This window comes from Microplitis demolitor, chromosome 5 (genome assembly GCF_026212275.2).
Source record: "Microplitis demolitor isolate Queensland-Clemson2020A chromosome 5, iyMicDemo2.1a, whole genome shotgun sequence".
Classification (NCBI taxonomy): domain Eukaryota; kingdom Metazoa; phylum Arthropoda; class Insecta; order Hymenoptera; family Braconidae; genus Microplitis; species Microplitis demolitor.
The window spans coordinates 21,109,943-21,127,295 of record NC_068549.1 but is presented as its reverse complement, the minus strand read 5'-3'; the positions used below and the strand labels follow the sequence as shown (position 1 = coordinate 21,127,295).

At 28.1% G+C, this 17,353-nt stretch overlaps 1 protein-coding gene across 1 annotated transcript in view; it reads left to right on the top strand.

Annotated features, from left to right (window-relative positions):
* The first annotated feature begins 1,146 nt into the window (after nucleotides 1-1,146).
* The window catches only part of LOC103579398 (myocardin-related transcription factor A), a 29,024-nt gene continuing 12,817 nt past the window's right edge, over nucleotides 1,147-17,353 (top strand). Inside the window, exons 1-2 of the mRNA XM_008560784.2 lie at nucleotides 1,147-1,226; nucleotides 14,674-14,739. Coding sequence (XP_008559006.1) covers nucleotides 1,190-1,226; nucleotides 14,674-14,739 — 103 coding nt within the window. The 5' untranslated portion in view covers nucleotides 1,147-1,189. The remainder of the gene's footprint in view (nucleotides 1,227-14,673; nucleotides 14,740-17,353) is intronic.

Below are 17,353 nucleotides of genomic sequence, written 5' to 3'. Positions count from 1 at the left end.
TTATCCGGGATTCCTTAATATTCAATAATAATAATCTTTTAATTCTCTCAATTCCCTGGATCCCGCAGTTAAATTATCCTCAGCTTCGCCGATAATTAAGAATGAACCACGCGTGGGCGAATAACGGTATTTTCGGATTTGCGTAAATATATATATATACATATATTTATGTGTATACTTTGAATTAAATTGTTGGATATTTTTTTTTTTGAGGTAAAAAAAATTAAATTAATTTAATTAACAAAAATTCTGTATACGGTATAATTATTTTTCGTATAATGAGGGTATTAGTAAATAATAATTAATAAATTAATGAAGATCGGTTATTTTATAGTAGATACTATAAGTAAAGATCTACTGGGTGTATTACAGAATGACAGCTAATTATCAAGTAGCTCCCGGGTATCAATTTAATCGAATTAGAGCCAATTATCCGTTGCAAGTTGTCGACCAGGCGTCAGGAAGATCGATCTGTGTGTTTGCAAATAATTGATGTAATTAATTGATATTTTCTCATGCGATATACACTCGTTAATAAATTGTAATAATATATATATGTATATATGTATATATATAGAAGCGAGGTTAAATGGAACAAATAACAAATGATTTTTAGTGGAATCCTTTACTTAATTAATAATTTTTCAGGAACCGATAAGAAATTGCAGCAGCGTTAAGTGACATTCATTTTATTGCCAATTAAATAATTTATTTTTGTTAAAAAAAAAAAACAAATTTATATATATAATATATCAAGAAGAAGTTTAAGGATTTGTTTACCCGTCGCATCTAGTCAAAAGCAATCGATAAAATATATCTATATATCTATATACAAAAAAATATATATATTATTATTATTATAATACTGTGATACTGTTGGGGACGATAATTAAAGACTCTGATGATTAATAAAGTGCCAGAATTAAATTTAAAACGAGTTCAAGTGCAATTTAAAGTCATATATTTTAAATATATATATTAATATATCAGAGGATTTGAGTGTTAAAAAAATATAAACTTGGAGCATATTGTATATTAATGAGATAATATAATATTTGAAAAATATATGTGTATATACATATATATATTGTAATATAAAAAAATATAAGTATATATATATATAATCCTCGTCATCATGGTTATCTTGGATCCTGAGCAAAGACCCGAAAGGCAGCATTGCGGTCGGCGCATGTGCGCCATTTGCCGACGCATCAAACGCGACAAAGGTAATCAGTGCGATTATTTATTTTTAATAAATTTCATAACTTCTATTGCTGGCAATCGTACAAAAAATCTTTGTTATTTATTTATATTTTTCTGGTATCATTAATCATGCGCTCAAAAATTTTATTCAGTGAAATTTTTTAACTGTTTTTCAAGTAAAGAAAGTGACGCTTAATTTTTTATCAGCTTTCAATAAAATTACTGTTTGAGGTCCAAAGTTATGTAAAAGTCAAATTAAATGTCAATTTATTAAATGTCAATTGATTGATTCTAGTATTTCTTTTTTTGACAGTAAAAATTACTTAGTTTAGGAGAGAATTTTTGGAAAAAATGTGGAGTAGAACTGGGCCAAAAACAACAGAAATTCAAAGAGAATAAAAACGAATCCCTGGTAGAAATTTTTCGGACTTTTGCCTGATAAAGTCTTGAGAACTCTAGACCTGAGTTTTTTAGACCAAAGTCTGAAAAATTTCCACCAAAAATACTTTTTGATCAAAATGTCAAAATTTACTTCGCTTTGATTTAATTGACTTTTATTTAAGTCAAAAATGTCAAATGTCATTTATTTTTTTTTTGACCCGGGAATTCAAAAATTTTTTTGGGGCAAGTAAAATTTTTTTGCGCAAAAAAATTCATATTTTCGTATAAATGTATATATATATATATATATATATATCCCGACGCAATAAATTTTTTTTTCCTGCTCCAAAAAAATTTTCTTAGGGCGAGTAAAATTTTCTATGCCAGGAAATTATTTTCTTCTGTGTATAAATATATATGATACGTCAATTGTGTCTATTTGAACAATACCCTGACGTCGATCAATCATCATATTTATCATATACATAAAATAATGATATACAATATATGATGTTTTGTTAAGAATATAAAATGTTAATTTTTAAAATATAAATACAGTGCACAGCGTAAATGCGTCGTTATATTCGTCATCCTCGTGACGATGTGCGTATGACGAGATGAATAATCCATGTGGCCACGGGGGTCCTCAAGACAACAACACAGCTTCGTAAAACAATACACCGAGCTTATATTATATTGAGTCGATTATACCCACGCGAGAATTTCAGGTGTTCCGACTTTAACGAGCCATTTACATTAAATGCTGTGAACACGCAATAATCCATTCGGTATATCTTTATTATTATTTTTTTTTAAATCTTTTATTTTATAATTATTGTACGTGCGTTATTCCAAAATTATCACTGTTGATCATCAGGAACACACGAACTCCATTTAGTTTAAATGTAATTAGTAAACCGTAGGATACTTTTTTAATAAATTGGATAATTTCCTTGTTATTTTTATTAATTGTCAATGTTTTTAAGACATGCTATCTGACTGTAATCATTATACCCACTATTTTGTAAGCAATTTATATTATTTTATCCATTATATTTTGTAATTTTGTGGTAAAATTTTTTTTCCTCAGTCAAGAGTCATAATAATTTAATGAACTCAAGAAAAATATTTTTTTTAAGTATGAACTCAAATTTTTATGACTTAACTACACGTAAAAATGGACGAAAATTTGAATAATAATTATTGCACCGAAAAATTTTTTCTTTTAAATTGTTGCGCCAAGATCCGGGTAAAAATATTTTCCCACAATACGTCGAAATCATAGAATTTTATTCAAAAAGGCCGAAATTTTGTCGTAATTTCACTGTAGTCGTAGAATTTTACTGAAAGAGATCGAAAGTTGGCCGAAAATACGTCGAAATTTTGATATTCTTAATAAACAGGCCGATAATTTTTTTCAGGCCTATCAGCCATTTTTCGACTGAGAGATTTTTCAGTCTTCTATTTACTACCTGAGCCTTTTTTCAGCCGTTTTTCGGCCGATAAAAAATTTTATTATTATTTCCGCTTGAAATTTTTCTCCCCTAAAAAAATTTTTTTTTCTGTGTACAAATTTCGATGCATCGTTATTAGAAAAAAAAAAAAAAAAAAAAAAAAAAAAAAAAAAAGTGTATCAATTGATAGAATTGTTTTGAATTTAAACTCAATTTATGTGCGAACTGTCAAAAATTTCCGTAAAATTTAAAGCAAATTACTTGAAATCGACAAATCGAAATTCGTGTAAAATAAATAAATTTTGTGAATCATTCATGACAATTGTCTTGGAAAATTGAAAAATTTTTCACAGTGTGTACAAAATAGTAAACGAATGAATAAACAAAATGTAAATGAAAATTATAGATGATAGAGTAGAGAGGGAAATCGAATCTCATTGAGTGAGAGAATTTGTGAATGAAACAAGCGGCGAAGGGCGCGCGTGGGCGTACAACCCACACGTTCTATCATAATATCGAGACCTCCGGGCACGCCGTGCCCAACATAACCATTCGCGCATAGCGCAAGGTTGTCTCGCGCGATCTAAAACACGTATCTGTCGATCTTATCGATTTACTCTCCCAGCTGCTACTACTCTACGATACATAAATGTGTATAGTATATAAGTAGCTAAATACCTAATACTACACAGGCATAGTTCGTTGCACGATTTACTACTCACTAAATATACTTGTCTACGTTATGTAGTCAGTTGTCGCCACTCGAATTCATTAAAATATCACCCAGCCTCAATTATTTCATCATATTTAACTTTTAAACTTTTAATGCCCACACTTTAAACCCACACGATTGATGTACGCTCAATCTTTACGCACTTGACAGATTTTTGCTTCAGGTTTCTTTCCTGTGACATTATTATTATCATAATTATTATCATTATTATTATTATATTGTGTTTGTATTGTATACGAAGAGTGAAGAAAGAGAAAGGATAGAGAGAATTATAACTTTTGATAAATTACTACTGAAAAATAAATTCATATCTTAAGTAAGAGATGATAAAATTAGATAACTCAAAATTTATATATATTTATATATATTTGCGTGAGCTTAAATATATTCTAAGTAAACAAGCTCGTGGGTTTCAATATTATTATTATTATTATATTCATATATGTAAGAAAATTATGAATACATGATTGTTTGTTTATTATACAATTAAATATTTACAGTAGAATTGAATCACTGGAAAACATGACAATATTGTCAGATTTATAAAAAAAAATTTAGTTATAAATTTTAAAAGGATTTTTTGAAAATTAAGATACTGGAGTTAGCCGCCGTTTACTAATTTTTGAATTTTTGTTAAAATGATGAATTTAAAAAAAAAAAAATATTTCGAAAAATTGCACCTACAGTATTTTTAATTTTCTACATGTGCATTTTTTTAGTTTTTTTTTTTTTGCAGTTGATTGGTTAAAAAAAGCAATATGAAAATTGCTAATTGTCTACTAACTTTAAAAACTAACTATTGAGAATTTGGAAATAAAATAACACCAGTTCGAAAAAATTTTTTTTTGACAAGGATGCTAAGTTGTGGTTTGTTGAAAAAAAGGGGAAGTTGGTCAGCTGATCCAAATTTCGAAAAACTTACAATTTTCAGTAAATACATTTTTTTTAACTCATGACCCTTTTTACCTTGAGTCAACTAACTCTCAAGAAGAAATTTTGGTAACAAACACTAAACAAAAAAGTAATTTATAAAAAATTTTAAATTGGCACTGATCAATTTTCAAACTTTTAAAATGCGCAAAGTATTTTTTAATGAGTGTAGCAGACAGACAGTTTTAAAATAATTAATAAATAAACTAAATAATTAATAAAATAAAATTTTCAAAAAATGCACATTTGAAAAATTTGAAAATGAATAAGTGTATTTTTTACAAATAATATTTTTTTCAAATTATTTACTCTATTTACTTATAATTTTAAATTTATCTGCTACATTCACAATCGTATTTTTTAATAAAAAAAATTTATTTTGTTCAAAAAAATGATTTCCTATCATGCGTCAGATCCCCCTATTTATGAAAAAAAAAAAAAAAAAAAAAAAAAAGTGATATTTATAAAAAAGCGTGTAGATTTATTATCACGTTTCCCAAATCGTAATTTATTTATTCGTCTCATTATGCGAATCCCCCGAGTATAAACCTATGCAACCGGTCTATTTTTCAAATCTATATATCTATATATCGTCAGAAAACTATCATCCACCATAAACATTTTTAAAATTCATGGTATTTTATACCTACCGCCACCCGTACAAGCGATAAGTAAAGAACTTGCTGGTGAAATAAATAAATATGAGGGAATGAAAAAAAATGAAAAAAAAAATTAAAATAATAATAATATGAAATAAGTACGCATTACACGTTGTACATGCGGAGAAGTAGTCTCGTAGCAATTTTAAACCGAGCAATGATGGAAAAAAAAAAGTTTAAAAAAATAGAGAGTGCTGAGTCGTAGATATACCGAGTGATAAAGAGAGATAAAGAGATATTGGTAAAGTGAAGAGAGAAAGCATTAAACAATTGACATTCTGTGCACACGTTCGATAAAAGGGGGATGGGTGGTATCTCCTCCTCTTTTAGCTCTCAGGGAGGTGGGATCTCATTCGACTGGAAACGTCCAAGACAAGAGGGGACAGAAGGACAAGGAGTCGCACACCACACCGTGGCATGCACCTGTGCATTGCCGCCATATAGGATACCAAGTTATGGCGTTTTTCCATCCTACCAACGATCGTATCTTTTACCAGCGAAACCAATTCCATTTGTGGAAAGCAACCAACCGAGGCCTATACTCGCTCGCGCCGTTTCTTTTTGCCGCTCATTGGGACGGACTCTGGTGACTTAAACTCAGATCAAGACTCAGACTCAGACTCAGACTCTGATTCTGCTACTGGCTTAAGATGAAAAGTAAATTAATTATCGTACCGTACGGGACTTAAGAACTCGAGAGAAGACGGACCGATACGAGTTAACAGATCTGATACTTTCTAGATTGGGGGCGGGAAAAATAAATTACAAAAAGAGCGACGCTAATACATCAGACTTATATTTATTAGACATGCCAAGTAAAACCCATCTTAATGTGTTCACTCCATGTTACTATTATTATTTTTCTCTCAACTTGTGTGGATTTTTTTTTTGTCTACTAGTTACTACATATTTAACCGAACGACGCCGTGCTGTCTGGACTAGTACATAGTTGCGAAAGTTATATATTATTGTTTATATACATATAAATATTTCTCTGACAAACGGATGCGCGGGAGTTATGAACAAAAAAAATGAGTAAAAAACCAAGGCGTAGTCTGTAGACCGTTGGATCCTACTATTGTTTAAATTTATAAAGCAACGCAACAAACCTTTTATGCAATTTATTAACTGGGTAAAAAAAAAAATAATAACTATTCTTAAAATTAGGTGAATGTATTTGTATTTAAAATACATAATTATATGATTTGGACTCGGAAATCTCTGACCTGCTAAAAAATTCACCTACTCATCACCCATAACTTTATTCTCTTTGTTTGTTTTATTTTTTTTTTTTTCTGCAATTCTTTTAAATGTTTTATTTTCTTTATTGTTATTTCACGTTCGCGTTCGCGTTCTTGTTTAGTTTACAACTCACCGTGATACTCGCATTCCAACTATGAGAAGCATGGAATTGTATAAGAAACTGAGGGAGGATAATTAGTCCCAGGAGGAAGCAAACGAATCACGAGACGAACCATGTGTTTTTTTTTTTATTTTTATGTTAAATAATCACGTATACAAGAATAAAAATGTTGATGTTTAAATTTAAAAAAGTTTAAAGATATAATAGACTTATATATGTATATATGTATATACATATATATATATATATATATAAGAAGAGTAAGCAAACCGGACTGCTAACGAAATGGATTTTTGTGAATTTTGACTAAATTTCCAATCGCGGTAAAAAAAAAAAAAAAAATTTCCAAGGGTGGGTAAAACGGAGCACTTCCAAAAAATTTTCTGTCATTTAAAAAAAATTACTAATAAAATTTTTTATATCCAATATAAGTGAATAAAAAAATTTACTAGTAGTAAATAAAGATGACCAAAAAAAAAAATGATTGAAAATAAAAATTTATATAAAATTTTAATATATTGAAGACTGTATATATTTTTTATAGCCAACGATACATTGAATCCACTAAAAAAATTTCTAAAAAAAAATTTTCATCGAAATTTCAGTGGTCCGCTTTGTCCACGTGGTCCCGTTATACCCGTCGTTCCCTTCCCTATATATATAAATATGTGTGTATATAAAACGATTAAGCGTGACAATTGCGTGACAAATGAAATAGTTTTGATAGCGTAGCACGCGCGGTCTCAATATATAGTTACATACATATATATACATATATACACGTATATATATATATATATATAAATTCTCCTTCACCTTCCTCAAAGTTGTCACTGCAGTGTATCCACGTGTCTTGGCGTTTTGTTCCGTCTATTCAGGCTCTTTAGATCGTAGGTGTAACCAGTTCCTGTAGGCACACACGGCTGTCAAGCCCACGTGGCCCGCCTACACCCGCAATAATATATATTACTGTTTAAACGCTGGTTTAACAGAGAGTAGAAAGAGAATGTGAGAGGCTAGGGAAAGGTAGTACGACATCGGTATTAAAAAATATAAAAATAATAAATCGAGCGAGAGATGAAAGAGTTAAATATTTAACACAAAAGAGAAGCGGGTGGCCTCTTGGCTGTACATTCTACCAAAGATGCGGCTTGCGACACAGGAAATCGTTTCACTTTTTATCTTACGTACCTTTACGCAGCTTAAGAGAAAGAGAATATAATAAAAATAACCTGTAATATGTGGGTGTTTATGATACATGGTCAAGCGTTTGTATGAATTACCTTTTTTTTATTCATTCATCTCAATGGGCTTTTTAATTTTTACTTTGTGAAAACAAGTCTTGTGTAGATTACGATTATGTTGGACATAACAACTGTACATCCTTGTTAATACGACACACATATATACATATATATATATATATATATATATATATATATATATATATATATATATATATATATATATATATATATATATATATATATATATTTTACATGAGCTTAAAAGATTCACCTTTTAATCATGTCAATACATATATTTTGTATGAAGATAAACACTATCAGGTGAATAACAATTTAGATAATGTACTTGAAGCACATACGAGTTTACTAGTTTGAAACAATGCCAATATGTCGTTAACTTACGCGCCGACACGTGTAGTAATTACCATAACACAAGTACAGCTGCTAGTAGACTTTATATGCAGCTAAGTCACTACTCTTGTATTATATTCCAGCCGTCATTGGAAAAATTTTTAAAATAGAATATTGAGAAACTAAAATATATATATATATACATATATATGTATATATAACTTCAAGTTTTGGAAAAAAAAGTTAAAAAAAAAAACCAAGTCTACGTTGATCTTCAGGGCAAAGACCTTTGACTTTTGTACCAAATGATAAATTATTTTTTTTTATCAATTTTTAATTTTTATTTACTTAATTACGGGGTTTTAATTTCAGTAATTAAAAATTTTTTTGGAAAAATTTTGAATAAATTATTTTTTAAAATTTTAATTATTTTTACTGCGATTTTTTTTAATGAATAATATATATAAAAATTCCCTTTAATATAAATTTTACTCCAGGGACTATAAAATTTGAAAATCAAATAATTCGCGCCCAATTCGCACTAACTCCACATCGAATCCGCGCGATCCGTATAATTTTATAATCCGCGCATTTTTTTACAGTCTACAGTTAGTTTGTCATAAAATTTTTCGTATAAGATAAATTCTACATATATGTGATATATATATAGAAATATAATATAAGAAGAAGGGGAAGGATGTTGAGGATGAGTTACTCGGTTAAAAAAAGTGTTAAGGGATAAAAAAAAGATTTAGTTGAGATAAAATAAGTGACAAGGGCCATTGAACGATTGATATAACGCAACTATTTTCGCGTAATATACGTTCTGTCGGTCGTAAAGCTTTTGCTGATTTATACTGAACAAAAAAAAAAATTAGTCGTGTTGTTAACCCTGTTTTTCAAGACGTCTTGAAGCGAAGAGGGTATAAACTGCTTTTTTATAATTTTTTAATAGTTTATTATATTTTTTTTAATGCCAAAATGTAAGTTGGAGCGCACGCATGATAGTGTATATAAATTCGTTAGTCACGCGAGTGTTTTCGTGGCTGTTTGTAAAAAATAAATGTTTGAAATTAAGTAAAAGAGTAACGTATGGATGAGAGAAAGAGAAACGAGGATTTAAAATACTGAGTTGAAGACCAGGACAGTGTTATGTGGAGAAAAACATACGACTGATTCGGGTGAATTGGAGTATAAGTGGTGAAGAAAAATAATAATATAAAAGATAGAATAAGACATAAAACTCAAAGGATGTTAAGTATTTTTAAATACCATTTAAACTTATAAATTTTGATAATTTAAAATCATCTTGATAATTAAGTTATTTATTTATTTGGAAATATATGTAATTATTAAATCTATTATTACTTTAGTAATTCTATTTTTATATTTTTATAATGACAACTAAATTATTTATTTTATGTTACTTTTTATAGGTCATGCAAATACTATTTTTTTATTTATTCAAAGAATTCTATTTATTGCTCGGTAAAATAAATAGTCGAAAGAAAGATCATAAATTACTAATAAAAATTATATATTGTCACAATTATATATATTTTTTATTTTATAAAAAAATTTACTATCCAACGAGACTGGAAATATTTTAAATTTTTATAAAATCTCTAAATATTTTTAACAATTCAAGTTTTTTTTTTTTTTTTTTTCAAATTTCAAAAAACTTGTGCTCCAACAATTTAGAAATTTTTTCTGCAAAAATAATTTTAGTTCTTTACAATTTTCAAACATACCATTTTACCCCGGACAATATTTATTACTTTTAAATCTTCAATAAATTCAAAATTTACAAACTTCGAAAAATAAATTTTTTAAATTTTTATTGTAATTGCTACATCAACAATTTTTGATTTTTTTTCCAAGCGATAAATATTAAAAAAAAAAAAAACTAAAAACATGCACATGTAGAAAATAAAAAAAACTACAGGTGCAATTTTTTAAAATATTTTTTTTTTATAATTTATCACTTGGAAAAAAAAATCAAAAAGTTAGACGTCGGTAATTTTAATATCATTAATTTTTACCAAATTTCAATAGTGGACCCTTGTGCCTCAGTCTACATATTAATTACTCTACAATATAAATTTATCATTTACACGTTATGTATATAAATAATAAAAACAAAAAAAATGCATATATGTTTCAATTAAAAGGCGTGGCAATGGGCGGAGCTTAACAATACACTTATATGCACCAGAGAAATCGCATCAACGCACCCGCACACTCTGTTACTTTTTCAGTGATCTACTATTACACATTATATATATATACATATCATACATATATTTACATCATACAAGCGCTTGTCAAAATTTTTAGCTGTCATAAAAAAAAAATAAACATAAACTGACATAAATTACTCAATAATTCAGTCAACAGTAAATTATATAATTAATTAATTATAATTATGTTTAAGTCATATCAACAGTCGCTTTAAATAATTACTTTGCTCTCATTAAATGATAAATTAATTTTTTTTTAATTTTTAAATATTGATTGTGTTGTTAACAACTTTGCGGACTTTCCAATCCAACAAAAAAAATGTATATATATATATATATATATATGTGTATATGGTGATAATAATAAATATAATATAAGAAAGGAATAAAAAAAAATATGACAATGATTCAACTATAAAGAGTTCAACCCATCTCTAAAAGCTCTTTCACTACCATAATAAATCACAATCTAGTGGCATTGAGTTGGTTTGTGGGTCACACTTGTGTCATATTAATGTATATGTGAAATCGCAACGCCTCACTCAGCACAAACTCTTGTTGAGTATCAAAAACACTTGATGCGTCTTTAGTATCCACATACATTAGATAATTTATGTCGCTGCAATTTATAAAAAGATTAAATCTTATATGACTTTTTAAAATATTTTTTTTACCCTCCGCGGCGATAAAACGGAACGAGCTGAAAAAAACCTCACGAGTTAACTTAAAGACTATTTTTTGAGTACATCAGGTGTCAAGTAATTTTTAGAAAGCTAATGGAAAAAGACAAGTGTGAAGGAAGAAAGAGAATGCGGCTGTGGAAAGAGATTTAAAAAGAGGACCAAGGAGGCTCTGAAGAATGAGAGAAAGACGCAAGAAGAGTGAAACAGAGACACCAGGGATAAAAGACCAAATTTAAAAAACGTTTAAAGAGAAGAAGGAAATAGCCGAGTGTTGAGATCTCCGGGTCCTCGAGGCTTTATTTATACCCAAAGCTCCGTATTATTGGATCACCCCCGCGACACTAGCCAGTGTGAATGTGTCTTATCCGTCTTTCTATTTCGTGTCTTACTGTCTTCTCGTTCCGTCCACGACACCCAGAAATAGAATGATGGAAAGGCGCGCGTGAAAAAAAAAAAAAATCTTCATTCCTCATCATCTGTAATCGGTAGATAAAACCATACTTACTTTTACACATTCAAATATAAATACATATCTTTATATATTTTTTTATATACTGAAAAAAATCGGGAGTGATTTCAGAGTTATCTGGATTTTATTTTAATCCGCATTTACTCCGATTTAGAGTTTTAATATTAAAATACTCCCTTTTAGAGTCTACTTTACTCCGAACTAAAGCTTTAATATTAAAATCCACTTCGGAGTAAATTTTACTCCGATTCAGAGTTTCAATATTAAAATACTCCCCTAGAGGCAATTTTACTCCGAAGCAGAGTTTTAATATTAAACTACCCCCCCCCCTTTCGGAATAAATTTAACTCAAAGGGTATTAAATAAATAAACAATCATCCGCTCCAAGTTTAATCCGCATTCACTCCACAAATTTTCTAAAATCTACACGCTCTTAATTACCAATTCGCTCTATAAAAATTATACGTGTCATTTTAATTTAATTAATTATCTACTCCATTTCCGGAAGTTACAATACCGTTTACCGAATATCCATTTTTACAGGTTCATGGTTTTTATACACATATATATATATATATATATATGTCTCCACTGACTGTGATTTATTCCGATCTTTAAGAGTCTTTAAAAAGGGAGTGACTACTTCCCGACACGCGATGGTCTTACTCGTAAAATGACGCTAACAAAAAAAAAAAAAATTAACCAACCACCCCCACTTTCGTCACCATCATCAGCACTCACTTTTTTTATTTTTTATCACCCGAATTGACCCTAATTTAATTTTATTTTATTGACACATTCAAGAATTAAAATACCTCAAGCATCTTGTGTGGCCTTGATACACTTAATTGCAAATTAACTTATATCAGATCTGACTTATATCAGCCATAAAAATTAGCCAATTAATCTAATAATAAAATTAATAAAAAAGTAGACAATAATTAGTAAATGAATTGTCTTACGTCCTTGGCTTTCATTCTTAAGTTTATCAATACATCTGACAGCCCACGCATTGCATCAGTAACACAGCTGAGAAAATATATACATATATATTTATATATATGTATATAATAACAGCAGAACTAAAGAAGGAGTCTAAAGAGAGAAGGAAATAAACGAGACGTAGATGCAAAAGTAACCGACCCCTCAGGTATTTCAAGTAGGAAACTTGCCGCGCTACTTTGAATTCAGATTGCAGGCTGATTCGATTGGTTTTGTTTTTGGGTTTTAAATTTATGCAATCCCACTACTACACTCGGAGCAACCGCGGGCACACCCGATCCAACCGCTTACTGTATTTATTTATATCTACGGCTCCCTTTGTGTGTTAATTTGTACCCAGTAGGGTTTATAAGCCGAGCGAGTCAACGGTTTGCCGATACGAGCTCACCGTCCTCCCAATACACCACTGATATTAAATCTCTTTATTCTCTATTTCTGTACACATTACATATCTTTAATATACTAAATTACTGTTCTTTAATTTATTAAATATACAGACAATTATTAATTATCTATACATTATTCATTGAATTTATTAGAATTTTTTATTTATTTTTTTTTTTTTTATTATAAGAACAATAATAGATGATAAGAATATTTAATGGCTTTATTTATATTGACGCACATATATTAACATATATATTTAATCAATATAATAATTTACCCTTGGATATATTTATTATTTATTTAAATTTGGGTTAGAAAAATTTATTTATTTAAATTGGTCGGTCATCCCTGGACTGGGATTCGAACCCAGACCAGTTCGCTACACGGCAGGTGATAAATATTTTGTCTATAGGAGAGTAGGGTAAAATGAGACCTTTTTTTAATTAAAAAAAAAAAACATTTTTTTTTAGCTTCCCGCTAAGAAAATTGAAAATTTTCAAAAATTCGGGAAGTTATTTTGTAAATGTTTACCTAGAGTCGTGAAAAAAAAAATGGGGGAATTCGGTCACTGAAAAGTATGACGAGTATAAAAAAATATTTGGGGAAAAATGACCAAAGTAGTCGAAATCACGCCGAAATTATAGAATTTTTTTTAAAGAAACCGAAATTTGATCAAAGTCACAGAATTTTGTAGAAAAAGTCCGTAAATGGATCGAAAATACGCCGAAATTATTTTTTTGTCCCTAATAAATAGGCCGACAATTGGCTGATAAATTGAGTCAGCCTATTTTCGGTCATAGTATTTTTTTTTTTCAAAATGAAATTAGAAAAATTTCGAGCGACTTAATACAAAAAATTTTCAAATTTTAGGAAATTTTTATGCCGTTTTTAACTAAATTTCGACTTTTTGTTTACTACCTGGGTCTTTAGTCAGCCATTTTTCGGCTGAAAAATTATTTCAAGAGCACGTCGAAATTTTGACCAAAAAAAAATTTTTTTTCGCTTATTTCCTAAGTGATTTTATTACGATCCTTTAAAAAGCTATCGTGAGGGTAAAATGAACTAAAAAAAAAGTTTTCATTGAAAAGTGGTGTCTCATTTTGCCCCATCCCCTATATTCAAATATTTACTACTGATACACTCGAATTGTCTTTATAATTTGAATGTTAATTAAAAAAAAAAAAGTATGAAGTTTGAATTGAATGTCAGAGTGTCTTAATGAGCAAAAATATAATGGAGTTACAAAGAAGGTTGGTATAAAAATTAAGAGATCCCTTTATCTCGATGCGTTTCATGATTCACCTTGTTCGTCGTACGTCGGCAGAATAAGAGAATTAAAAAATAAAATAAAAATAAGTGACTCGTCGTCGTACAAGAGAGATCATTATCGCGGGCAACTTGGAACCCAAGTACTTGTATACATATTACACGAGTGTCTTGCCGACACGAAATATCTAGAGCACCTTTATTTTGGCAATAACAAATTTTTTAATGAACTATAAGGTGCCAGATTATTTTAAGGATTATTTTTACTCGTTATTATAATTATCATTTATTATTTTTTGTTTCAGCACTTAAAGTTAAGTTAATGCTGAGGAGACCAATTACCCAGTTAGTTGCCCAGGGTATTATGCCATGTAAGTACATATATTTTTAACAATTATTATTGTTGTTTACTTTAACACTAAATACACTTTTCGAAATTTTAAAAAATAATTGTCATGGAATTCTAACAAAATTTCCTCCCTGATATTGGATAAAATTTTTTACCCGGTCTACATTTAAAAGTTTAAATTTCTCTTTCTATTTGCGTGAAAAACAGCGCATGCGCTATTTTTTATAATTTGTTTTCTCATAAGAAAAAAATATGACTTTGCTTCTTCTAAACAGGGCAGAAATTTAAACTTTCGATACAGGTCTGGTGAAAAATAATTTATATTGTCATCTGATTTCAAGAAAATTTTTAATAGTGCACTATTAAGTGATCTGTAAATTAAATTAAATTACATTAAATTAATTTTATTTAATCATTTAACTAGCGCAAATTTTTTGCCAGATAACCGATAAATTAGATCAAGTCATGGACAATTATTTTAAATGAACGGTCATCCTGACAAAAAACACGGCACTAATCACTCGATACACTAAAAAAAAAAGTGTAATAGTATCAACTATTTAGGTCGATACTTAAAATAAAAAATAAAAATTTCTCAGTCAACGAATATTTATTTTTCTAGGCGATTTGAAATTATTTAGTATTTTATTTTGCATGTCATTAGTGTCTGGGAGATTTACAATGAAATAATTTATCGTTAATTCATTGTTAAGATCTGCTGCTTATATATAAAATCAGATAACTTTATAGTTTCCGGAGAGAGATATAACTTTGATAGTATTTATAAAATATATGTATAGTATGGTTAAGTTAAATAAGGAATCATTGATGGTCTCGTTGACAATTCATTCAGTGCAAATAACTTATTATGTCGTAGTCAGTACGATATTATTGTTGTACTGTCCCTTTATATCTCCGGTGCGTCATAATATAAATGAGGTCGCTTGGCGAGTGGAAGATTTTCTCGAAATTCAAATTTATGTTTCCTACGAGTTATAATATACAGTTATAATTTTCTATCATCATCCATAAGCTTAAAACGTCCTATCTAAATATTACGACTTTACATATTTATATATTTGTCTTTATTTTGATATATATATATATTTAATCAAAAATGGATTTAAAGTAAACATTCGCGTTAAATTTTTTTTTTTAGAATTAAAAAAAAATTTATTTAGGTCAAATTTTATGAAAACGGTATTTTAAAAAATATATATTTTAAATCTAATTTGAATAATATAAATGACTATATATATGTATATATATGTATATATATGAGGAAAAATCAGGATAAATATTACAGTTAATTTGTCTCAATCAAAAAATATGACATAGATTATGATAATATATATAAATATTATTATATTTATATAAATTATCATATCAAAGGATTAAGATGTATGATAAATATATATATATATTTATTTTAAAATGGTAATTTATTAATTTGAGTATTTAGAATCCTAAATACTCAAATTGAAGTAAACTGTTATACAATTTATAAATATATAAAATATATAACCTATACTTGAAAAATATGAGGGAAAAAAATATCTGATTAGATGAGCGAGGATCGAATTTAAAAATTTATATCTACTTCATTCATTTTGGAGTAAAGATTTTTTGCACCTTTAACACGCAAAAATTTTTTGCCGTGTAAAACATTGATAATTATTATAATTACTGAGCGTACTTTTGATGATTATGTCAATCGTAAAGTAACTTAGCAAAATAGCCTTAGCTTAAAAATAAATATCTATTTAGTTCTATGTAATTAATATCACCCGTGACTAATTGCGCCAACGTAACCGTGGACTTTTAAAAATTACGAGGCAATAAATAATACACTATTCAAATGAACAACTGTAACTAATTAAATACCTTATTATGTTACAATAATAATAATAATAATAATGATAATAAATAACAATACAGTAATAATATAATTCAAGGTTGGGTCTTGTGCCAAAAGTTATGCGCCTCGAATGAAAGGCTACGGTTAAATAATTTAATTATATTTATCTTATGAAATTTCATATTTTATTATTTTTATGAGCTGGATAAAAAATTATTTAAGTCATATATCAAAATATATATATATATCAATGTAAAATAATTTTAACTTTACATTTTAAAATATATCATTTATGATATATGAATTAATTTATACCAACTATACAAAAAATATATGAGTTTATATAAATGTAAAAATATATTATTATATATTTGGACCAGCCAAAATATCTATATGATAAAATATAAGATCTTATATATTTTTTCATATATTTTCATGTAGCAAAAATATATAACATATATTTTTTTTCATATGGGAAAAAATTGATATTCATATAAAATATATAAATTTTATTAAATTTCCATGACAATTATCCTCGAAAGTCAAAAAAATTACTAGTAATTTTTTTTGCCCCCAAATTATACAAAAAAAAAAAAAATACTCGAATATTTAAATGAAATAAAATTCATCCCATTTATTTAAGCTGTTATTTTCTAAACTAAAGTCGTCGACAAATATTATGAAGATGTCAAAAACAGTCCATCTACCTCAATAGTAATTTCTCAGTGCACATGAGGACATAACTAACGTAATGTTTTAGTAGGGCCAGCGAACTCAT